General features: G+C 69.0%; 1 protein-coding gene across 10 annotated transcripts in view; it reads left to right on the top strand.

Annotated features, from left to right (window-relative positions):
* PHLDB1 (pleckstrin homology like domain family B member 1) overlaps positions 1-22,262 on the top strand; it is a 30,020-nt gene extending 7,758 nt beyond the window's left edge. For 3 of the 10 annotated variants that reach the window (XM_067310209.1, XM_067310207.1, XM_067310206.1), the window contains exons 5-25: positions 318-443; positions 2,777-3,831; positions 5,226-5,492; positions 5,575-5,712; positions 6,004-6,141; positions 9,157-9,285; positions 11,118-11,273; positions 11,376-11,486; positions 11,844-11,933; positions 12,517-12,639; positions 13,874-14,011; positions 14,618-14,767; positions 15,244-15,408; positions 15,937-16,053; positions 16,254-16,356; positions 18,516-18,807; positions 19,665-19,755; positions 19,844-19,990; positions 20,167-20,386; positions 20,519-20,604; positions 20,920-22,262. In XM_067310209.1, coding sequence (XP_067166310.1) covers positions 318-443; positions 2,777-3,831; positions 5,226-5,492; positions 5,575-5,712; positions 6,004-6,141; positions 9,157-9,285; positions 11,118-11,273; positions 11,376-11,486; positions 11,844-11,933; positions 12,517-12,639; positions 13,874-14,011; positions 14,618-14,767; positions 15,244-15,408; positions 15,937-16,053; positions 16,254-16,356; positions 18,516-18,807; positions 19,665-19,755; positions 19,844-19,990; positions 20,167-20,386; positions 20,519-20,604; positions 20,920-21,060 — 3,983 coding nt within the window. In that variant the 3' untranslated portion in view covers positions 21,061-22,262. The remainder of the gene's footprint in view (positions 1-317; positions 444-2,776; positions 3,832-5,225; positions 5,493-5,574; positions 5,713-6,003; positions 6,142-9,156; positions 9,286-11,117; positions 11,274-11,375; positions 11,487-11,843; positions 11,934-12,516; positions 12,640-13,873; positions 14,012-14,617; positions 14,768-15,243; positions 15,409-15,936; positions 16,054-16,253; positions 16,357-18,515; positions 18,808-19,664; positions 19,756-19,843; positions 19,991-20,166; positions 20,387-20,518; positions 20,605-20,919) is intronic. The other 7 variants (XM_067310211.1, XM_067310210.1, XM_067310212.1 and 4 more) reach the window with 7 other exon arrangements.
* Positions 22,263-23,021: the final 759 nt, after the last annotated feature.

The raw sequence follows: 23,021 nt of genomic DNA, 5'->3' as shown, positions 1-23,021 counted from the left end.
GCAGCTGGCAGCGGCGGAGGCGCTGGAGCGCTGCCAGCCCCCCTCTGACGAGGAGCCGCAGGCACAGACCCCAGCTGTGCCTGCGAGAGATGCGCTGGCTGCCGCCACGCCGGGGACTGACCTGGATTGCAGCCCTGCCCGCGGCGCCTGCTGATGGCAGGAGATGGCTCCCACACTGGGGAAGCGCGTTACGGGCAGGGCCGTGTGCCGTGGTCCGTCTGCGCTGGGTCCAGCACGCCACATCGCGGTGGCCGGCCGCTCAGCACGGCGGGGCTCTCGCAGCCGCTGGCGCTGACCTCTCCTCCCCTCTCCCCCAGGGTGCACGATCTGCCTGGGCCAGGCCACCTTCCTGCGCTTCAACCACCCTGCTGAAGCCAAGTGGATGAAGAGCATGATCCCCGCGGGCGGCAGGGGCCCTGCAGCCCTCTATGGACTCGCAGCAAGTAGGTGACCCCTTTCCTGGGGGGTGTCCCATGTCTGGGGCACTCCCTGGCCCTGGTGCAAGCTCGCAGCAGGGCAGGGCTGAGCGGTTGCAGAGCTGGGGCTTTCGCCGCCGTGCCCTGTGTCGAGGGGGTCTGTGACCCCAGAGCGGGCGAGAGCGGCCCACGGCCCGGGGGCTGCCGCGGGGATGGTCTCACCGCCGGAGCCGGGGCTGCCGTGCTTCCGAGTGGTGCCCGCGCCAGCCCGCCAGGCTCTGCTGCTTCCCTGCCCGCTGTTGACTCAGCCTGGCAGCTGTGCTGCAGTTTGTTAATTATTAATGCTGCCTCAGAAGAGTTTAATTGAAGCGGTTCCGGCCACGCGCCCGGCCGGGCTGCTCGCCCCTGCCGCGGCATGGGTCGGGACCGCGTTGCTGCCCGGCAGAAGTCACCGGCCCGTCCACGCTGGGCGTGCGGGGCCTCCGGGCAGCCGCGGGAGCGGTGTTTACGTGTGGGGTGCCTGCAGGCAGGCTTCGAAGGCCGTTTCCCTGGCTGCAGGGCTTCATGCAGCTGGCTGCTTATCTTGCTGTGTCTGGCCGCGGGCGCAAGCCTCCTTCCCCCGCCAGGCTGCGCGAGGCAGCGGGTGAGATGGCGCCGCTCTGATGCGGGCTGGCAGCTCCTGCCTGCTGGCTCCACATGGCGCCGGGGCTGTGCGGGGCCGGCGGCGCTGTGCCAGGCTCTCCTGGGCGCCGCGGCGCCGCAGCCAACCCAGCGGCTCCCTGCCTGTCCCCTGCTCGTGCAGGCTGCGCCGCATCGACGCCGAGCATCGGGTCCTGCGCGGGCCCTGGGATCGGTGCTGTCCCCGCCGAGGGCGTGCGCTGAGGTCCTGGGGGCTCCCGCTGCTTCGGGAGCTGGAGAAAGGCACTAAGCAGGTCCGAGCTCCCCTCCCGCTGCGGCCCGGGGCGCTGCCCGCCTGTTTGGTTGCGGCTGCACCGCTGCCCCTGCGCAGGCAGTGCGTGGGCTCTGCCCGCCGCGTCCCGCCGTGCTGTGGAGTGCTCTGGGCGCCCGTGTCGGTGCGGCGGCACGTCCCGGGGAGTGCGCTGCCCTGGTAGCCATTGCGGCCCTCAGCCTCGCTGTCCGTGCTTTCGTTGCTGAGATGGGCACATCGGTGGCTTGGAGGCGCTTCCTGGGCAAGGAGCACGGCGGGTCCGGGCTGTGGTGTGTGGGGAGCTCTGCACGCTGCCGGGGCACACAGGTGTGCGCAGGTGCTGCCGGGGCGTGTGTGGGTGCTGCCGGGGCGCGCGCACCCAGCGCCCTGCAAACGTGGGGCCCGGGGCGCTGTTCACGGGAGGGAGCCGGCGCCGGGGTGAGCGGGAAGCAGCAGGGCACACAGCCCGCTCTGCTCCCTCTCAGCTGCCGAGTCCCTGCGCAGGCTGGGGCAGATGGCTCGCTCTCGCTGTGCTGCGGTGCTTCGCCTGCAGCGCAGGACCGATGCCTGTTGACCCCCTTTGCCGAGGTGCGGTGAGGCAGCAGAAGCGCTTGCAGAGTGCCCGGGATGCTCGGTGAGGAGCACACTGCTCCCCTGACGGTCCGTTCACTCCTGGGATGTGGGGTTGCAGGCGGATGTGGGCAGCAGTCTTGCGTATGAGGGACGTATGATTTAGTGGCAATGAATTGAGCTTGGTGTGCCCTGAGCAGCCGAGGCCAGCGATCAATCCTGCTCTTGCAGTAACTGGCCGTGAGACTGTGGCTGGGCAGCTAATTCAGCGCGCGCTCCGGCCCGCCGTGCCAGGAGCCTGTCTGGCCTTCCAGAAAAGCAGCCCCTAAGTGCTCCTGATTGCGTTATCTCGCCGGCAACCTTATTACCGCCCCCGCGTCCTTCCCTGCCCAGGTGGCTGGGATGGTGGAGGTGGGGGGGCCCCTGGTCCCTGAGGAGCACTGCCGGCGTGCGGCTTTGCTGTTCCTGTGCCGCGGGCCCATGCTGTGCCGGCTGGGCGCGGGATGCCCCAGCTGCAGGCAGCAGCAGGGCCGGCACGTGTCCGGCAAGGGGGCCATGGGGGCTGCGTGCTGTGGGGGCTGCTCCCGCCGCGTGTCCCCTCCGGCCAGCCCGGGGCGGCAGAGGAGGGCAGCAGGGTGCTGCCGTGGGCCGGCACCGCGCGGCTGCGTGCTGGGAGCGCTATCGGGTGTCTGTTGCCCGGGTGATGGGACACCTGGCTGGATACCGCCAGCGTCTCCAGGCCCGGAGCGGGCGGCGCGGGGACCGTGCCCAGGGAGCCGGTCCCTCCACACCAGGCCGCCGTGCCGGGGCCGCTGGGGCTTGGCTGGCGCGGCCCCGCTAACGCCGGCCCCTCTCCCCACAGAGCCCGAGGCCCTGGTGAACGGCGCCCGCCAGCCGCCCCCGGCGGAGCCAGCGCAGCGCCCGCGGCCCAGCCACAGCTCCCTGGTCAGCTCCATCGAGAAGGACCTGCAGGACATCATGGACTCGCTGGCCTTGGAGGAGCCGCCGCTCCCGGCCCCCAGCTGCGCCGTGCCAAATGGCGGCGGGCGCTGCCTCCTGTCGCCGCCGCCGAGCCCCGGGGCCGCCCCGGCGGGCTCCAGCTACGACAGCGCCTCGCCGCCCCTCTGCCCGCTGTCCTCGCCGGCCGGCGGTGGCCGCACCAGCCCCTCGCCAGGCAGCCAGCGGCGGGGCCCGGCCGCACCACCCGCCGTGCCAGCGCGCTCCTCCAGCTACGGCCACGCTGTGCTGCCGCCGCCCGGTGCCAGCAGCCCCCGCGCCGCACCCGCGGCCCCGCGCGCCACCCGGCAGCAGCGCCCGCCCAGCCCCGGCCAGGACCCGCCTGCCCCCCGGCAGCCCCCCAACCGCGCCCTGCTGCCGCCAGAGGCCGCGGGGCCGGCGCCAGGCGCCCGCAGGCTGCAGCCCCCTGAGAGCCCGCGCCTGGGCCGCCGGGGCCCCGAGAGCTTGCGCGACCTGCCGCCGCTCAGCCCCTGCCCAGCGCGCCGGGCTGCAGCCCTGCCCGGCCCTGCTGCCCCAGTGCGGGTGGCCCCGGAGACGCCGTCCCCGTCCCCGCCACCGCGGCCTGGCCGGGACATTCCTGAGAGCCCCCGTGCCCGGCGCCGCGGCCACGACGAGCCGGCGGGGAGGAGCACGCAGGCCGGCAGCCCCGCGTCCGAGCTGCCCCCGGCACGACGCCCCGGCGCCCTGAGCCCCGCGCACAGCCTGGGCTCGCTGGCCGTGCCCTCGCCCCAGCAGAGCCCCCGCGCCCACCGCAAGCTCTCGGGGGAGCTGCGGCCGCCAGCCGGCCTGCGGGAGCGCAAGAACAGCATCACCGAGATCAGCGACAACGAGGACGAGCTCCTGGAGTACCACCGGCACCAGCGCCAGGAGCGGATGCGCGAACAGGAGATGGAGCGCCTGGTGAGCCGCGGGATGGGACGGGATGGGGCGCGGGGACGGGCACGGGGCGGCCGTGGTGGTTGCAGGGGACGAGGGTCTCTGCCTTGCCGAGCCCAGCTTTCTGCAGCCTGGTAAATACGGGCATGCACCCTGAGCTCCAGCTGCTGTGCGAGTGCAAGCGTTGGTGCCCCCGCCACGGGCTGTGCATCAGTGCCGGCGGAGTGGGGCCTGGCGAGGGCGCAGCGGCCACTGCAGGTCGTTGCGCACTCAGGCATCCGGGGGGCCGCGTCTCCCCCCGACGCCAGCGCCGCCCGCCCAGGCGCCCTGTGGCCGGCGAGGGCTGTGCGGATGCTGTTCCCGGCGGGCGGCCGTGGGGAGGCTTTGTGGGCATCGCGCCGCTATATTTAGGGCCCGGATAGGGTTTTTATAGAGCGAGCAGCTGCCTGGGTGGGGCTTGCTGTGCATCTGCCTGCCTTGGGCCAGGAGGGGTGGCGTGCAGCGCTGCCCTTGTTTTCCCAGGGAGGGCACCGGCACCGGCACTGGCATGGCATGGCAGCACCCGCTGCCCGGCACCCGGTGGTCGCTGCTGGCTCGCGGCCCCAGCGTGTGCGGGAGGGGTGCGGGCTTGTGGCGTCGCATGGCCCTGCGGCACGGCGGGGTGCTGCCCCCTGCACCGGGCAGCACGGCGGGGAGGCCGGCTCTGTGCGCCGGAGCCGCCGGGCCGGGGCGCGGGAGCCGTGTTGGCTCAGCCCTGACTCACACCGTGCTCAGACAGCCTGAATCACCATCCAGAAATAGCCCCGTGCGGCGTGCACGGCCGGCACTGCTGTCTCTAATTAGCCTGTCTCTGGCTGCAGGCCGTCGCCTGTGCCCGCAGTGGGCGGGCAGGCGGGCTCCCCTCGCCGGCCGCGGTGCCTGCAGGTGGGTTGGGGGGCTGGTGCAGCGCTGCCCGCCCGCCATGGCCACCGCGCAGGAGGCTTCTTGGGGTGGCCGGAGCCGCCGGCCGGGGCAGTGCGGCTCCCGCGCTCCCTGTGTGCCGGGGCTGGTGCCGACCCTGGGCAGGGGGAGGGCCGGGCGCCTCCGCGCAGCCACATCCCTCGCGCTGCTCCTGCAGCTCCCCGGCGCTGCAGAGGTGAGGGGAGGGAGGGCCGGGGCAGGCATGCATCCGGCCCGCAGCCTTTCTCTGGCGTCTGCTGGGTGCTGGGCTGGCTCGCGCCGCCCTCGTCCAGCACGGCCCCTCTGCCCTCCCCGGCCGTGCAACCCCAGGCCCTGGGCGAGGGCACAGCAGCCACGTGCAGCGGGAGCCTGCAGTACCCCAAGGGTGTGCAAGCGTACGCGCCGTGCCGGCTGCTGCAACGGCTCTCGGCGACGGGCACCAGGGTGCTGCAGGATGGCGCTGACTGTGCCTCCCGCAGGAGCGGCAGCGCCTGGAGACCATCCTCAACCTGTGCGCCGAGTACACCAAGACGGACGGCGCCGAGCTGGGCGACGCGCACCGGGCACTCTTCGCTGGCGACACGGAGGCCCCCGCCGGCCGGCGGGCACCCAGGGGCACGGCCACCGTGGGGCTGGGGCGCGCTGCAGAGGAGCTGGGGGCCCTGCGGCATGGGGAGAGCCTGGAGCGGTCGGACGAGGAGAACCTGAAGGAGGAGTGCAGCAGCACGGAGAGCACCCACCACGAGGTGAGGGGCTGGGGCGGCCGTGCTGTGCTGTGCGGCGCGTAGCCGTGCCGTGCCACGCTCTGCTGACCTGCCCTGTCCGCAGCACGAGGAGCTGGCAGGCCCCCGGGCCACGGAGGCGCACCGTCTGGAGGAGGAGCGAGCCTGTGTGCTCGGCCACCTGGATGAGCTCAAGGGCCGCGTCAAGGAGCTGGAGCAGCAGCTGCAGGAGACGTCGCGAGAGGTGAGGGGACGGGGCGCCGTGGGGCCCAGGGCACGTCCTGCCAGCCCGCACCTTTGCTGTTCCAAGTCGTCAGGCTGCAGCCTGCCCTGCACCTTGCTGCGATGGACCGCGGCTCATGTCTGATCCCGTGGGCACCGTGCACGGTGCCAGACCTGCTGAGCTGAGGCCCTTAGGCACAGCCTGGACCCAGCTGGGCACCTCCCAGCCTGTGCGTGCCGGCGGGGCCCGAATGGGCTTGGGGGAGCAGGGGAGGGCTGGGACGGTTGTCCTGAATTGGCCGTGTCTGCGCAGGCGGAGATGGAGCGGGCACTGCTGCAGGGCGAGCGGGAGTCGGAAATGGTGCGGCTGCAGCAGGAGCAGGAGGTCGTGCAGCAGCTGCAGGAGAAGCTCTCGCACCTGGACTCCAGCATCCGGAAGGAGCGGGACAAGGTAACCGCCAGGCAGGGCCCCCCCTTTTGGGTCTGAGGGGCCAGGGCCCAGGCTGCGGCGTGCCCTATGCAGCCCTGACCCTCTGGAAGCCTGTTCCTGGCGCTGCACTGCCACGGGCCGTGTGCCTGGCCCTGGAGGAAGACGGCAGCTGCCCCGTGTGGCAGTTTTCCCCTGGGGAGCACGTTCTCCCGTCCCCGGGGTCTGCTGGGGCATCGAGGTGGCGCCTGGGAGCGCCGGCTCCATGGGGCCCACGCTGGGCGTTTGCACGCACGGGTGGGAGCCGCTGGTGCATCCGGAGGAGGAAGGGGAGGGGGCTCCGGGCTCGTGTCGTGGGGGTCTGTCTGCCCATCTGTCTGGGGCTGCTGTGGTGGTTTCCAGAGCCCTGCCGGAGCAGGGCAGGGCCTGATGCTGCGGATGCGTTTCGGCGGTCGTCTTTTGCACTTGCTGGACCTTGCTGGGAGGCACCCGCCGCGGGGCTGTCCCTCTTGGCTGCCGCCTCCAGCGGGCAGTTCCTGGGTTCGTGGTCCTCGCGCTCCCTGCTTCCTGCCCTCGGCCGGGTGAAGGAGGCTTGCAGCGAGTTTGCCAGGTCTCCTGCCCATCAGGGCATCTTCAAGTGCTTGTGCACGGTGGTGGTGACTGCTGTGGCATTTAGCTTGCTGGAGAGGTCGTGTCTTCCCTTTGAAAGCGTTTTCCAGCTGTGGCCAGGAAACCACTTGGGGTCTGTAACTCCCCAGCCTGATGGCTGGGAAGCAGGTCTCAGAGGGTGGGCTGGGCGCCCTCCTCCCCCTCTCCCTGCCGGGCCGGGACTCGTGTCTGCCGCAGTCTCCGTGAGAGGGGAGACCCTGGCTCGCCTTTCTGCAGGCGCGCCCCGCTGTGGGGAGAGACCTGGACGCAGCACCCGGCTGGGCACGTCGGGCGTGCGTCACGCTCGGCACCGGCACGCTCCTCCCCGCCGGCGAATCCCCTCTGCTGCCGCCCTGCAGCCCGCCGGGCAGGGGGCTCTCGGGCCCCGCTGGGGGGAGGCGCAGCTCCGGGCAGGCTGCTCCACAGCGTGGGAGCCCAGCTCGGTGCGGCTGCCCTCCGCGGGAGCCTTTGCCGTGGTGCCGCGGGAGCTCGCCCTCACCGGGCATGGATGCTCTGGTGAGCCCTGCCCTCCCCGGGGTGCCCCGGCGGGCAGCAGCCCGGCAGCACCGCAGCTGCAGATGCCTGCAGCCCGCATTGCTCGGCTGCTAGGACTGAGCTGCCACTGGCACATCCCGGGGGGCCGGGCAGCACTACCTCCACAGCATTTGGGGGTCTGGTTTTGTTTTGTTTTGTTTTTAGTTTTCCAACCCTTTACCAAAGCCTCTAGTGAAGGTCAACCCTGTGCAGAGCTAGGAGAGCAGCAAAAAGAAATCACACTCCTGAAATCTGCTGGCTTAACCGCTTGCTTTCCTAACCAGGCCGCACTAACTTGCTCTAACAGTGCCCCTCTGAAGCCTACCTCTGCACGCCTGGAGCCTCGGGTGCCTGTGGCACGCTGCGCCCAGCCAGCAGGCTGCCCTGCCTGCGCTCCGGCTTGTCTCCTGGCCCAGCCTCCGGAGGAGCGCGGAGCGCCGGCGCTGCCACCTGCGCTGGCTGCCCTCGGTCTCTGTTAGTGCAGCGTGTGTTTGCGCGGGTGTGTGAGCAAGGAGCACGTGTGGTCGCAGTGTTTTCCTGTTCCTCAGCGATGCTGAGCTGCAGCGGTGCGGCTCTGGGGTAGCAGCAAGGAGAGCCAGGGAGCGGGTCCGCTCGCTGCCCCACGCGGAGCCCGGGAGGCCCCGGGCGCTCGCCTGTGTGTCTGTGGGCAGTATCAGGTCGTGAGGAGCGGCTCGGGTGGCTCAAGGCACCAGGCCGCCGGCCCCGGGAGGGCCAGCCTGGCCCCTGCGCCTCCGGCAGCGTCTTAGCGAGGGCAGGCTGCATCCCCGCTCCCCGCTGGCACTCCCGGGGAGGTAGTGCGCGCCTGCCCAGCAGGGACCAGCTGTGCCCGGCGCTGGGGTGCTGGCGCACCAGCAGCGGTGGCAAGGGCAGCAGGCAGCTGTGGGGGCGAGGGGAGCGCGGGGCCCATTGGCGCTGAGATGCACCGAGCTAGGCGTGCAGAGCGGGCCCTGCTTGCATGGACACCTCTGTGCTAGGAGCAGAAATGGACTGTGTCCGTGCGCCTACAGATAACGTGATGTTGTTATCTGAAATGCTGAGCGGTGGCAAACCCAGTGCACACCCAGCTAGTGAAAGATGCGTGTGAAATTTGCACCTCAAGGCAGATCATTCCCAGGCAGGCATTGCTTTGAAGACTTGCAGGAGTTTGCAGGGTCTCGTCACAGTGTCTGCTGTCTGTATCTGCTCTGCCACTAACCTGCTGAAGTGAAATCTGAAAAGCTCCGGGGGGCCAGCGGAGCAAAACGCTTATTAACCGAGGAGACGTTGGATCTCAGTCTCGTTTTCACTGCTGTCCTGCCGGCACCCAAAGTGCTGGACATCCCTTCCCGTAGAGAAGAGCAGTCTGTGGCTGCTTAGCCCACGTATTGGGCCTTCTCGGTTAACTGACCGCAGCCTGGGTGCTGAGCGCTCGTTAATGAAAATATATAACCGTTATGCCCAAGATCAATGTCCATAACGCAAGGGGCCTGTGGCATTGGCTGGATCCGGGGAGGCCCACAACGGAGGCTGCACAGACGCCCACCAGATAGAGCCATTTGCAGCACTGGGCCATCTTCATGCGCCCTACGAAGCCCATAGCTGGGCGTGCTGCTGTGAAACACGAGCCTGAGGTCCAGTCCCAGCCCTCGCCACGGCAAGGCAGCCTGGCCCGGGCGGCCGGCGCCCTTCGCTTTCTCGATTTCCCAGGGAATTTCTGCCTCCCCCTTCTCTCTGCCTGAGCCTGTCTAACTGCAGCTTCTGCATGGCGCGGATTTGAGAAGTGTGTTTTCTCTCTTTTTTGTTTTGTTTTTTTGTTTTGTTTTGTTTTTTGTTTTGTTTTGTTCTCCCCCAATTCAGGAAAGGGCAAGGCTTGATGCTGAAAGGAAGGAGCTAGCGAAACTCCAGGCGCTTTACAATGAGTCGAAGAGCCAACTCGATAACTGCCCTGAGTCAATGCGGGAGCAGTTGCGGGACCAGATGAGAAGGGTCAGTGTTTCACCCCCCCTTCTGGACCAGGGCCCACCTCCCTCTGCTCCAGCTTAGGCCAGCTCTGCCCCGGCAGCGGGGGCCGCGCCGAATGCTTCGCACCCGGGGCGGAGGCAGCTGGCGCCTGCACCACCCTCTCGGTAAGCTCGCCGCTCGCCCGGCCCGCCGCGCTGTGCCGCAGCGAGGCTGCACGGGAGCAGCGCCAGGCACCGCTGCCTGCTGCCGCCGCTGCTCCGGCACTCACGGGCAGCAGCGCGCAGTGATGTCCTGGCCCCTGCTGCCTGCGCCGCGCAAGGAGAAGCGCAGTGGCCCCCGCCGCGTCCCCAGCGGGCCGGGTCTGCCGCGCACCGCCGGCTCAGGGGCACCGGCAAGCAGCTCCCTGCAGGCAGCAGGATGCCTCATGCAGGCCGCCCTGCTCCGGGAGCGCCTCTGCCGCCGGTGAGGTGCCACCCGGCGAGGGGGGACGCGGCGGGGTCCCGTCCCAGGGCTGCCGGCGCTCGGCTCCCGCAGAGCCGGCGCGCAGTCCCAAGGCGAGGGCAGGCGGGAGCTTCGGGAGCTCTGTGCTCGCGCGTGTCTGTTCTCAGCTCCTGCCTGTGAGTGTTTGTTTATACAGTCCGGTCAGTTTGTGTTACTGTTGGTCTGCAGCATTTTCCCCGTTATCTGGCATTTCCTAGCCGTGGCTGACCTGCCTCAGCCTGTGGCTGGGACGTGCCCAGTCCTTGCAGCGCGGACGAGCCAAACTGCTGCTCACAGCCTGCTTGGGACGCTTTCTCCGGCTGGCTGGAGCCAGCCCGGGCTGAATATGGCTGGGTTTCCAGCAGTGCTGCCTGCAGTGAGGGGTGTGCAGACTGTGGGACGGGTCCGTCGCTGGCACTGCCCCGACTGTGGGCAGTGCGGTGCTGCGCTTGTGCAGGGGGCGGCACGCTGCCCTCCAAGCGCTACCCCGGGCACAGGACGAAATGCGTCCCCACGGGAAACCTGGGCCAGGTGTCAGAAAAAACAGCAGGGGAAAGGCCTTGCGGATGGCTCTGGCCGCTGGGGCAGCATTTACAGACCCCGAAGCCCAGCCTGGGTGATGCACCAGTGCGTGAGGGCGGAGGGGACCGAAGGCTGCTGGTCGCAGGCAGCGTGGTGCTCACCCATCGTGGGCTCTGCCTCCCGCACGGGTGCCTGCGTGGCCAGGGCCGCATGCCATGCGACGGTGGCCACACCAGCACACTGTGTTTCCCTGCTCAGGCCACCGCCGCGGCCCAGAGCTCGCCGTGGGGAGCTGGTCCCCAAGGGTACCCAGCTGGGTGAGTGTCCCGGTGCTGCCTGGCTGCCGCAGGGCACTTGCCGCAGGAGGGGAGTGCTCTGACCTGGCCCGTGCCTGGTGCCTGTGCATCCAGCTCCTTCCCCAGCAAGGCAGGCTGGGGCTGCCTGGTGGCGCCTATGTTACCGCCGGCGTTGGTGCATGTCCCTGCCTGCTCAGCCAGGAGGGTGGCTGCTGGCCGCCCCGGCCACCCCGGCGCTGTTGGCTTCCCGGCTGGCGGGGCCGCAGTGAGCCCGGTCCCTGCATCCCCGTGCTGCCCTCTCCTCTTCATGGGCTGCGCTGCAGGCACCCGGAGCAGGCCAGCATCCGTGGGAGCAGGGCCCCTGGACCAGCCTGGCGCCCCAGCCCTTCTGCCGGGGACGGCGAACACCACGTGGTCCCTGTTTGCTCTCGGAGACCCGCCTGGCCTCGCAGCAGCCCCAGCCTGGCCCCGTGCCCGCGGCGCTGGCGCCGCTGCCACCACGGAGCAGCCCGCCCCATCCGCGGGCTCTGAGCAGCTGCCGCGCTTGTGTGTCCCAAGGAAGCGGAAGCCCTGGAGACGGAGGCGAAGCTATTTGAAGACCTGGAGTTTCAGCAGCTGGAGAAAGAGAGCCGGCTCGAGGAGGAGCGCGAGGCGCGGGGCCAGCAGCTGCTGCAGAGCAGGGCCGAGTACCACCGCAGCATCGCCAAGAGGAAGGTGGGGAGGGGGCAGCGGCGGGTGGGCAGGGCCGGCCCCGGCTGCATGTGCCGCGCCGTCGGCAAGGGCCGCTGCCCGCTTAGCCCTGCGCTCGCTCCCCAGGAGCGGGTGGCTGCGCTGGATGCCCAGGCTGCCCAGATGCGGCTGCAGAGCGCCCAGGAGGCCGAGCGCCTGGCCAGGGAGAGGAACGGCGTCCTGCAGCTGCTGCAGCAGGTACTGCTGCTGGCGGGGAGGCAGGTGGGGGTCCGTGTGCCTGGCCCTGTGATGCCTGCGCCAGCGGCACGGCCCTGCGCGTGCACCGCAGCCCTTGTGCACGCTGCCGGCAGGGAACAGAGGTGCTGGTGGTGCGGCGCTGACCCAGCGGTTCCCTCTGCTAGAGGGAGAAACCTGGAGCTGGACCCCTGCACTGAGGCACTTGGCTGCAGCACCCAAACGCGGGGCCAGGCCTAAGGCAACGGCATTGTCGAGGCTCAGACACGATGGTGCCTCCTCTTACAGCGGGGCTGCATGAGCCTGAGGTGCCAATAACTCCTGTTGCTCTCTCTGCCCTTGCTGTCACCACGTGCTCAGGAGAAGGAGAAGCTCGCGTCTTTGGAGAGGCGGTACCACCTCGTCACAGGCGGCAGGAGCTTCCCCAGGATGTCACCGGCTCTCAAAGAGGTAACTGGGGGCGCGGGACAGTCCCTCGAGCTGTGCTTGCAGCACATGCGGTGGCGGTGCGGAGGCTGGCGTGGTGCGGAGCCCGGGTGCCGCAGCCCGGGCTGGTGGGTCTACCCGCACAGAGCCCGCCGCAGCCCAACCCGTGCCAGCAACGGCTCCTCCGCTCCCCCTTCCTCCGGGCTGCCCATGAGGAAGCAGCTGCCGGCTCAGCGCGGCTGCCGAGCACCTCCCGGCCTCGTCCCAGTGGCTCGAGGGACAGCGCAGGGCTCGCTCCTTGCTGGTGCCGGGGACCCTGTCCCGTTCGTGCCCATGGCGGTGGGGGGGGGCGCTGGGGGTGCCCTGCTGCTCTGGATGTCGGGAGCAGTGGGTGTGTGGGGCTGGTGCAGGGCGCCCTGCCGCCTGGGGCTGCTCCGCGGCCACGTGTCCTTGGTGGCTCTGGACTGGGGGCCCTGCGGGACCCCCTGTGCGCGGCCGGCCCAGTGGGTCACATCCCGCTTCCCGCCCGGGAGGGGGGCGGCGGGGGCTCCCACAGCCTCGCCGTGCCTGGTCCCGCATTGCCCATGTGGTCTTTGCCCTCCAACAGGAGACACTTCATATCTCAGAGCCTTATGAGCTGCTGGAGGGAGCTAAGCCCCCGAGCCCCCTGCCAGGAGCAGCCTCCTTAGCTTCTCCTCCCTGCGCCCGCTCCTACCCCAAGGCACAAGAGGTAACGACACTAACTGCATGTGCTTGCTCGCTTGCCGCTCCACGGGGCCTGTGCGGGCGGGCCGAGCTGCTGCATGATGGCCAGCAAACAGCCTGGCAGCCACGGTGGCCACCAGACCCCTTAAACAGACTAACGTGGCTTTTGGGCAAGACTTGAGGCCTGCAGGGAAGCATGTCGGAATGACGCGGCTAGGTTATTTCTCATGTAGCTGCCTGGTGTCTGAGCGCATTCACCCTCTGAGGCTGAGCTGGCTCCTTGTTTCGATTGCTTTGAGCTTCCTTCATCTCCGCGGCTCTCCTGAGCTGGCTCGGCACCCTGCTCTTGCTGCCAGCTCCGTGCTGCAGGCTGCAGCTTTAGCCCCAACACAGTGCTGCATTGCAAAGGGACGTCTGTGCCCTGCCCTTCTCCCACCCACTTACCTGCGGGCTGGGGACTTTGGGATAGCATCCCTTCAGATCCTGCTGTCCTGCCCTCCCCCCAAAAAAGAACAAGCCCCCAAAATTCATGGCAGTCTTTAGATCAGAGAAGTGAAGCAGCGGCTTCTAAGCTGGCTGGCAGGATGCTTAGTTGTGAGTTTCTGCCACTGCCTAAGCAGCGTGAGTCCGTGGCAGTCGGCTCCGTTGGTGAGGTTTCCCAGCAGGCGCTAATGCTCCTGCGGCTGCGGGGTGCTCTGCCGGGCAGCTGGGCTCTGCAGGGGCCCTGCTCCCGGTATGTTGCTGGGGCTGGATCATGTGCAGCAGCAGCGCTGCCAGCCGCTGCCTGCCATCCCCGCTCTTGCTTTAACTGGTGCCGCTGGCGGTGGGCACCCAGGGCTCTCCCGCTGCCAGGGCAGCCCGTGGTGGCTACGTCATGTGTTGAGCACAGCGTGCTCGGGGTATCGGGGCAGCGCCCGGGCCCCTGCTCCTGCGGCTGCGTGCAGCAGAGCGTGCCCGCTGGGAGCGGAGCTGCTGGCCCGCTTCGTGTCCAGGCAGCACTCGGGCCTTTGCGCTTGGGGCCGGTGGGGCCGAGCCCAGCACCCGGGCGCCTTGCTACCAGGGCGGCACCGCGCACCAGGGTGGCTCTCCGGGGGCTGCAGCTGCGCACGAGGGGCAGGCGAGGCAGCAAAAGGCTCGGCCGGCAGAGGTGGGGCATGCGTGTGCGGGCGCAGGGAGATGCGCTCCTGCTTTGTGGTCGGTGCCATGAGGTCAGTGCATGGCTCTAACTCTCCTCCTTCTCCTCCGCCGTGGATTTCTAGGAGTACATGAGGCTGTCTGACGTTTTCAGGTTCTACAGCAGTGCGTGCGGCCCCAGCCCGGACACTAAAGCTTCCGCTGCTGCCCCTGCTGCTGCTCCGTGCTCTTTCTTGCTTGCTGTACCTCCCGCAGCCGACGAGGTACCTGCTCCAGAGCATGCTCGGGTCTGCTTCCCCGGGTCGCCTGCCCGTCCCTGGCAGCTGCTGTGGGCTGGCCGCGCGGCCGCCTCGCATGCCCTGGTGCTCAGAGCTCGCCTCTTCTCCGGGCTGGGCGAATCGTCTGGCTGCAGCTGGGCAGGGAGTAGAGGCTGGAGTGACACACTGTCCTTGCTGGGGAGCATTCCCATCTGCTCCAGAGCGGGGTTTGCCGGCTGGGACAGTGGCCGGGGGGCTGAGGAGCAGAGCATGGTGTGCTGAGTGGGCCAGTCCACTGCAGGTCAGACCTGCTGGTCTGGGAAAAGCACTCACGGGGAGCCCGTGGGGCTTTGGCCGCTGGTCCCACGCGAGGAAGGTGTGCAAGCAGGCAGCTGGACCTTCATCTGCCGGACCTCTTGTCGAGGTTCCCACTGAGTGCGCTGCAGAGCCAGGGCAGCGCCAGCAGCAGCTCGCCCCCTCCGTGGGCCCTTGCACCCTCTCCCTGGGGTCGCGTTCCGGAGCTGCCTGCTCATGTCTCTGTGTGGGTCTGTCCCTCTGGCTCTCCTTGCTCCGAGCCTCTTCTCCGTGTTTACTCTGCTTCTCTCTGCCCAGTACGTGACCGTTGAGCAGCTCTCAGGGATCCTGGGCAGCGCCCGCGCCCCTGCCGCTTCCCCGCTGGGCTGTGCCCCTCCGGCTCCTTCGTCCTCGGGCTGCATTCCTCCTCCTGTGCCACCTCTCTCTTCTCCCTCCGTCTCCGCAGAGGTTTGTGTGCTGCGTTCCCTCCCTTGCTCTTGAGCCCGCCCTGGGGCGCTGGCAGGCTGCGGGGCCGATGCAGCCATGCCTGCAGCCAGTGCCCGTGCACTGCTGCAGCGGTGGGGACTGAGCGCTGCCACGGCGGCCGTGCAGCCTCTGGCCCCAGGCTTCAGGAGCGGGCTACCCCGGCCGCCAGGCATGCTTCAGCCCTGCCGCATCGCTCGCCGCTGGGCTGCACCGCGTGGCACCCTGTGGCGGCAGGACGGACTGGCGTTCGCTGGCCCTCCAAGTAGCCAGGAGCCCTGAGGCTGCTGGATGTGGAGCCAGGGCCTGCCCGCCGCGTGCTGGGACCCGTGGGGCTGCCCTTGCTCGCTGGGGCCTGGGCGTGGGGCAGGGATGCTCTGATCCTCTTGGTGTGCGTCTCCCTCTCGCTGCATTTCTCTGTCCGTGCCTCCTCTCCTGTCTCATGCGTTGTCTCTCTTCAGATGGAGCAGCAGCTTCAAGGGGGCCCAGTGTGGCTCCCAGCCCTTGATTTAGAGAAGTGGTACCAGGAGGTCATGGCTGGCTTTGAAGCCTCCTCCCCTGTCTCTCCTCCTTCTTCCCCTCCTCCACTGCCTGCTAAAGCTCACTCTTCTCAAAAGCCTCTCCAGGTAATGCCCTGCTCCCCGGCGCGGGCGTGCAGGGGCAGCGGGGCAGCCTCGGCGCTGTGCATGGTGCGCAGAGGGCTGCGGGCTGCCGAGCGGCAGTGCGGCCGCGTGCAGCTGCCTGCCCGGGCCCTGGAGCTGCATGTGCTCCAGGCGCCACCGCGACCTGGGGCAGCATGTTTTCCTTCGTACTGGCATTGCACTGCGAGCTCTGCTGGCACTTGAGATGTGCCAGTGGGCCGGGAAAGCCGACCTGGCGGGCATGGGCTCCCCGTGGGGGCAGCACCAGCCTCCACCAGAGCCCCAAGACCCGTGCAGAGCCCAGCAGCCAGGACGGTCCCTGTTCCCATGGGCTCTGCCTCCCTGCGACAGGGCTAGCCAGCGTGTCCAAAGGATGCATTTCCTTCTGCCACAGCGGGAGCACGGCAGTGTGCTCTGCAGTGCCGGGCTGGGGAGAGCTCGTGCAGCCCCCCCATCCAGCCAGGGGGTTCAGGGCCTCCCCTTCCTGTCTCAGCGCTGCCTCTTTGTGCCCAGGTCTATCGTGCCAAAATGGAGAGCGACGCAGGCACCGTTGCCCCTCGGATGAAGAGCGGGACCCCCTCGTCCTCGCAGCTCAACATCTCGGTGCTGGGGCGCAGCCCCTCACCCAAGGTACGGCCGGGGAGGGAGCCGCACTTCTTGCCAGGGCCGCTCCCGGCTGGGGGACGGCCGCCTCTGGGGCCGGGGGCACGTGGGGACTGGCCCGTGCAGCCCCTCCGTCGGCTGGCCGGCTCCCAGCTGCGTGGTGCCCGGCCCCTGTCCTGGCCACCTGGCTGGAGGCATCTCTTCACTGCGTGCCGTCCTGCCCCCAGGGCCCCCTGCACCCCCCGAGCAGCACGGGCAGCCTGCCGCGCAACCTGGCAGCCACGCTGCAGGACATCGAGACCAAGCGCCAGCTGGCCCTGCAGCAGAAGGGTAAGTGCCAGCTCCGTGCGCGTCCCGGGGGCTGCAGGGAGGGTGGCTCCTGCCTGGGATGTTGCTCTTTGCCGTGCGGGTCTCCAGCGCCCAGCGCGTTGCTCGGGCCGGACACTAGACAAGAGGAAGGGAGACGCGAGGTCCCTGTGGTAGGGAGCCCAGCTCCTCCTCCCGCATGGCAGGAGCTGTTTGCTGTTGTGCCCGACAAGGACGCAGCTGGGCAGCCGACTGCTGCTGCCACCCTGCCCCTTCCCAGCCGCCCAGGGTGCTTAGGGCTGCTGTCGGCTCTGGGCTTTGGCTGCACTATGGCCTCTTTGCCAGCACCTGATCTCCCCTGGAGGAAGGAGAGGGGCAAGCCGGCAGCAGGGCTCTGAATGCGTCTGGGGGTCTCCGGGGCCAGCCCTCCCTGGTGGAGGAGGCGCACAGCCAGTCCTGGGGGCCGTGCACCCACAGCCCACCGGGTCGACACGTGCCTGGAGGACATGCGCCCGGGCTTGGGGGTCGGGGCTGCCCCCATCGTCTGCTAGTGTGGCTGCTGGGAGTTCATCCAGCCCCTCTGCAGTTCTCTGTGCAAACGGCAGCACTGGGCTCCTCTGTGCCGGGTGGCAGCCCCTGTCCCCTCCCTGGCTCGTGGCTGCTGCCAAGCGGCATGGGTGGCTGTCTCGCTGCAGTGCCCCGGGTGGCGGGGGCTGCCAAGGGGCACTCGGGTCTGTGCTGCCCACCACGCCGCGCTGCGCTGTGCTGGGGCACGGCCCCTCTGCGGGCAGCTTGGTGCGCCACCCTCGCTCGGGCGCTCCCTGGGCAGCTGCGGTTTGGGACGTGGTGCCTCTCTCATGGTCTCTTGCTTTCCCCCCCTCTCCCCCCCCCTCAACTCCCTTCACCTGATGGCGTGCCTGCAGCCGACCCACTCCCAGCAGAGTCCCTGCAGCTAGGCGATGCATCAGGTAGAGACATGGAGCGGCTTGGACGCCCTAGAGTAGCCTGGAGGCAGCAGCATGTCTGTTTGCTGGCATCTCCTGCCGTGGAGGGGGAGGGAGGGGCCCAGTCAGCCCGGGGCCCCAGGATGCCTGTGGTGTCCCCGGTTGTGGAGGGACCAGCCTGCACGTCCCCAGCCCACGCCGATGCCCTGTCCCACAGAGCGAGCCATGGGGCAAGAGCCTGGAACAGGGAGCCAGGCTGGGAGAAGTGCCCTGCACCTGCCCAGGGGCACTGGGAGCCTGCTCGTGCCTCCTTGGCCTCCTGAGCATCCCCGTGCGGTGAGGGCCTGGCGCCTCCTGCCACTCTCTGAGCCTGCCCAGGCGTTTGTGCCTGCCAGGGAGCGAGAACGTCTCAGGAGCCTGCTGCCTTGTCCCGGCACCCCAGGGCCACGGGACCCCCGGGCCGGATCTTCCTGCTCCCCCAGGCTTTGGGATGGTGCAGTTGATGGGCTTGGCAAGTGCAGTCCCAGCTGCTCCCCCTGCGAACGCTTTGCCCAGCTCTGCTCCCGCCAGCCGGATGCATGTGCCCCTTCGGCTGCTCCTGCTGTGCGTGCATCTGAGCTCGGTCCGGTCTTTGTGAGCTGCTGCCCTGGAGAGCGCGCCTGGCTGCGTGTGCCTCTCCCGGGAGGGTGTGCTGGCACGTCAAACCCGGGGCCAGCCGGGCCAGCAGCTCCCACAGCTGCCCCACAGGCAGCAGCTCTGCACTGCAGCTCCCTGCCAGAAGGGTGCTGCACCGAGGGCACCCGCCGTGCTGCCCGCGGGGCCGGACCTGCAGCGCCCGCCTGCACCCGCCGCCCTCCCACCCTGACTCGCGCAGTGCTGCCGCAGCGGGGAGCACAGCACGCTGCCCGCCAGCAGGCACTGGCTGGCACGTGGGCCCCAGTGCGGGCTTGGGCACGCCTGCTGCGGCACCCCGTGCGAGCACGAGCCAGGCTCGGCAGGGCACGGCAGGCTGCGGCGGACCCGGGCAGAGCCCTGCTCTGCCGGCGGGGCCGTGTCCTCCTGCCTGCACCCTGCTGCACGCTGCAGCCGGGGCGGCTGCCTGGGGCGCAGCCAGGGCTCCCCTCACAGCTGCAGCGGGGCGCGTGGCATGGCCCTCCTGGCTGGGGCTGTGCCCCCCTCGGCACCCGGCGCTCCGCCCGCCCCGCTGAGCTGCCTCTGTTCTTCTTCCCGGGGCTGCAGGTCAGCAGGTGATCGAGGAGCAGAAGCGGCGCCTGGCGGAGCTGAAGCAGAAAGCGGCAGCCGAGGCGCAGTCCCAGTGGGAAGCCCTGCACGGGCAGCCTCCCTTTCCCCCCTCCTACCCTCCGCTCATGCATCACTCCATCCTCCATCACCACCACTCCCACGGCATCGGGCCCCGGGCCGAGGAGCTGGACCACGCGTATGACACCCTCAGCCTGGAGAGCTCGGACAGCATGGAGACCAGCATCTCCACGGGCAACAACTCGGCCTGCTCGCCTGATAACATGTCCAGGTAATCCCGGGGCTTGCTCCCAGCCCCTGGGCTCAGCAGCCGGAGGGACGAGCCTGCTCCAGGGGTTACGTGTCCAGCTCGGCCCGGGAGCCCCTTGCCATGGGCACCTCGGCAGCCCCGTTGGGCAAGCCAGGTGGCTCCTTTGCAGCCGGCCAGCTCCGGGGGAGGCAGGTCCTGCTCTGAGGACAAGCAGGGCCTTGCAGAGGGCGTGCTGGCATTGCCGGTGTCTGCATGGGAACCGATTGCCTTGAGCTGTTTGCGGGCTGCTGTGACGCCTCCATTGCACCATCCTCCATCCCATGTTCACCCATAGCCTCCGCTGTCCGCAGGCAGCATCGGTTCTCCAGGGCTGGTCCTTGGGGCATGTGGTGAGAGGGCCAGGGCAAGGCAGTCCCATTCCTACCCACCCTTCAGGGGGCCTGCAAAAGGATGGGCAGCAGCAGAGCGCCTCAGCCTGGCGCTTGGACCAAGCCCTGGAAACCCCGAGTCCCTCTGTCCGCCCCACCTCTCACGGGCTGGGGTCGCTCGTGCCAGAGGAAGGGCTCGTCCTCCTCCTGCGGGAGCCCCCAGGGCTGTTTGCGAGGAGACACTGGTGTCTCCCGGGACAGGGGAGCTTGCAGGCAGGTCGCCAGGGCGCTCTGGCTGTGGCTGGGTCGCAGCACGGATGCTGTGCCCGAGCGTGGCAGGATTCGACCCATGTGGGGGCCTCTGCCGGAGGCGGTGTGCCCTGCGTGGTACCTACGGTGCCAGCCGGCTGCGGTGCGGCCAGCGCGGGCCGAATGGCACCCGCTGCTGTGCTGGGCACAGGCTCCCCGTGCTGGGCCCATGCAGTGGCGGCAGCTCTGCTCGTCCTGCAGCGCCAGCGGGATGGAGGCAGGCAAGATCGAGGAGATGGAGAAGATGCTGAAGGAGGCGCACGCGGAGAAGTCACGGCTGATGGAGTCCCGGGTGAGCAGGGCACCGCTGCAGGTGCTGCCGCCGTGACGGGGCCGGGGAGCGGGGGGAGCCGCCGGGGCTGAGCGTCTTTGTGCCGCAGGAGCAAGAGATGGAGCTGCGGCGACAGGCGCTAGAGGACGAGCGCCGGCGCCGGGAGCAGCTGGAGCGGAGGCTGCAGGACGAGACAGCGCGTCGGCAGAAGCTGGTGGAGAAGGAGGTCAAGATGCGGGAGAAGCACTTCTCGCAGGTGTGGCGGCTTGGGCTGCGGCGCTCAGGCTCGTCCAGCCTCCGGGGGCCTCATCCCGGTCGCTCCCTGCTCGGCTGGTGTTTGCAGGGCAGCGCCGGTGGGGGCACGGCTCTCCCCGCTGCTGCCACCCCGACCCAGCCCCGGCACCGCTTGCAGGGCTGCGCTGCTTTTTCTAGGCTCGGCCCCTGACGCGGTACCTCCCCATCCGCAAGGAGGATTTTGACCTGCGGATGCACATCGAGTCCTCAGGCCACAGCGTGGACACCTGCTACCACGTCATCCTGACGGAGAAGATGTGCAAGGGGTACCTGGTCAAGATGGGGGGCAAGATCAAGTCTTGGAAGAAGCGCTGGTTTGTCTTTGACCGCATGAAGCGCACAGTCTCCTACTACGTAGGTGAGTGCCCATCCCTGCCTGCCCGGCTCCCCGTCGGCAGCCCGGTGGCCCCGGTGCCCTTCCCTTCCCTGCGCCCCCTGCCCTGCCCTCGCCCACAGCGCTGGGGCTGACGCGGCTCCTTCTCTCGGGCAGACAAACACGAGACGAAGCTCAAGGGCGTCATCTATTTCCAAGCCATCGAGGAGGTTTACTACGACCATCTCCGCAGCGCCGCTAAGGTGAGGCCCGGGCCCTGCTCGGGGTGGGTGGGGGCGCTGCCCCCCGCGTGGGCAGCTGCCCGGCGCCCCGCGGGATGGGTCGGGCCGCTCTGCTGCAGCAGCCCCTCGCAGGGGCCTTGCAGGGGCTGTGGGCGTGCAATGAGCTGCCCCGATTTGGTGCTGCTGCTTCCTGTCAGCCCTGCTGGAGAAATGAGTGGGCTCAGCAGAGGGGAGCTGACGGTCATGCAGCCGCAGAGGGAAACGGGGGGTGCGTTGCCGCTCGGGGTGGGCTGAGCCCCTCCAGAAATGTTCATCCTGTCGTCATCTCCTCTGCAGAGCCCCAACCCCGCTCTCACCTTCTGCGTCAAGACCCACGACCGCCTCTACTACATGGTGGCCCCGTCAGCCGAAGCCATGCGCATCTGGATGGACGTCATTGTCACGGGGGCAGAGGGATACACCCAGTTCATGAACTGAGGGGCAGGAGGTGCTACGCGGGCTGCCCCTGGCCCGCCCAGCCTCCCCCAGTGCCGCCCATTGTGGGCTGGTGCCTTCCCTGGTGCAGGGGACCGTGCGCGTCCTTGTGGGCCCTCTCCCCGCGCCCCAGGACGCTCCAAGAGCTGCGGCTCGGTCTCCGTTTCAGGACGTTGCCCCCATGCAGGGCTTGGCTCTGTGCTCAGGCATCTCCCGCTGGTTCGTTCCCCTGCCGAGGGGGCCGACTCGCTCCCTGCGGGCGCTGGGCTGTAAGCCCTTTCCAGCCCCCGGCGTCTGTGAGCTTTAAGGACTCCTTTTTTAAGTACCACACGCAGACATGACACAACCCCTGTATTTTTATGCTGCAGCTGTCTGGGGGAGCCAGCGGTCATTTCGCCCCGTGCTCCGGCCTGCCCTCCATAAATACCCTGTGCTGTATGCTAACCCGAGCACTAGTGCAAAGGGCTGTGCACAGCCACGGCGCAGGAGAGCTGCCTCAATCCTGGCAGAAGCGCAGGGCACCGACCAGTGCAGCCACACGCCCAGCCAAGAGAATTTTTATGTGGATTTAAACAACAAACAAACATTTATTGGAAACATATCACAGCACTGAAAGGTACAAAGCGCAAAAGCTGCCAAAGACCTGACTCTTCTGGTGCCTGGGAGCCCAAGGCAGGGGCTGGGTTTACTGCCGCTGGGCGATGCTGGATCTCAGACCTACGCTGTTGAACTGCCGCCACGTTTCTTCGACGAGAGATGGCGTGGCCTTGCTGTGACACCGGCACCACTGACTCACCCTCCCACAATCGCCCCCAGTGCCAGGTCCTTTGACCCACTCCCCGGTGCCGGCACACGGAGCCACTCTCCACGAGGGGCCAGGCTGCCGGCGGATGCCAGGGCCAGGAGCTGCCCTGGAGAGGCTTGTGTGGGAACACAGCAGGCACTGCCCCGGGACAGCGGGTGGCCAGAGTGCCTCGGGGCCAGCCATGCCGCAGGCCCTTCCTGCCCCGCAGGGCTGGTTTCGGAAGAGGGTGACTATCCCTTCAGAGGAAGGGACTGTTTAGACCCCCACCTTGCTTCGGTAGCCTCAAACCCCTCTTTGTAAATTTTTTTTAACCAATGTATGTGACTCCCTCCTGCTGCGGCCAGGCCTGCCCTGGGCGGTCACAGCATGGGGGCGAGCTGCAGACCCATAAAGTGTTTTGTAAGGGCGTCTCCATGCCCCGCTGCGTGCCTGTGGGGGCTGAGCACGGTGTCCCAGCCCCCCTGGAGCTGCGCTCTGCAGCCTGCCAAGGTGGGGGGCTCTGGGAAGGGCCTGGGGGTACCAGGAGGGGCCTGGGGGCACTGGGACAGGGCTGGTGCCTCCAGGTGGGGGGGGGGGGTTCTGGGTGCTCCAGGGGGGTCTGGAGGCCTCAGGCAGGTTCTGGGGGCTCTGGCGGGGTCTAGGGACCCCGAGGGGGGGTCTGGAGGCTCCGGAGAGGAGTGTGGGCCCCAGGGGAGGGGTCTAGGGGCCCTGGGGGGGGGTCTAGGGACTCTGGAGAGGAATATGGGCCTCAGGAGGGGCCTGGGGGCACTGGGATGGGCCTGGGGGCTCTGGGTGGGAGGTTCTGGGTGCTCCAGGGGGGTCTGGAGGCCTCAGGGAGGTTCTGGGGGCCCCGGAGGGGTCTGGGGGCTCTGGCGGTGACTGGGGGCTCCGGGGGGGGGGTCTGGGGGCAGCAGGCGGCGAGGCGCCTCCCGGCCACCAGGGGGCGCCCGCGGGTATGCTGCCGCGGGGAGCGCGCACGTGCACGTTGGTACGTCAGTACGTCGGCACGCCGGTACGTCGGCACGCATGCCTACGCCCCCTCCCGTTGCTCCGCCCCGGCACTGCTGGCGGCCCTGGCCAATGGCGCCGAAGCTCCCGTCGTACCCGCTTCCGGCTCTCGCGACGTGGCCCAATGGGGGCGCGCGGGCCGCCCCGATTG

The sequence above is a fragment of the Apteryx mantelli genome, chromosome 23, assembly GCF_036417845.1.
Source record: "Apteryx mantelli isolate bAptMan1 chromosome 23, bAptMan1.hap1, whole genome shotgun sequence".
NCBI lineage: Eukaryota > Metazoa > Chordata > Aves > Apterygiformes > Apterygidae > Apteryx > Apteryx mantelli.
This window is presented reverse-complemented; position numbering and strand designations above follow the sequence as displayed.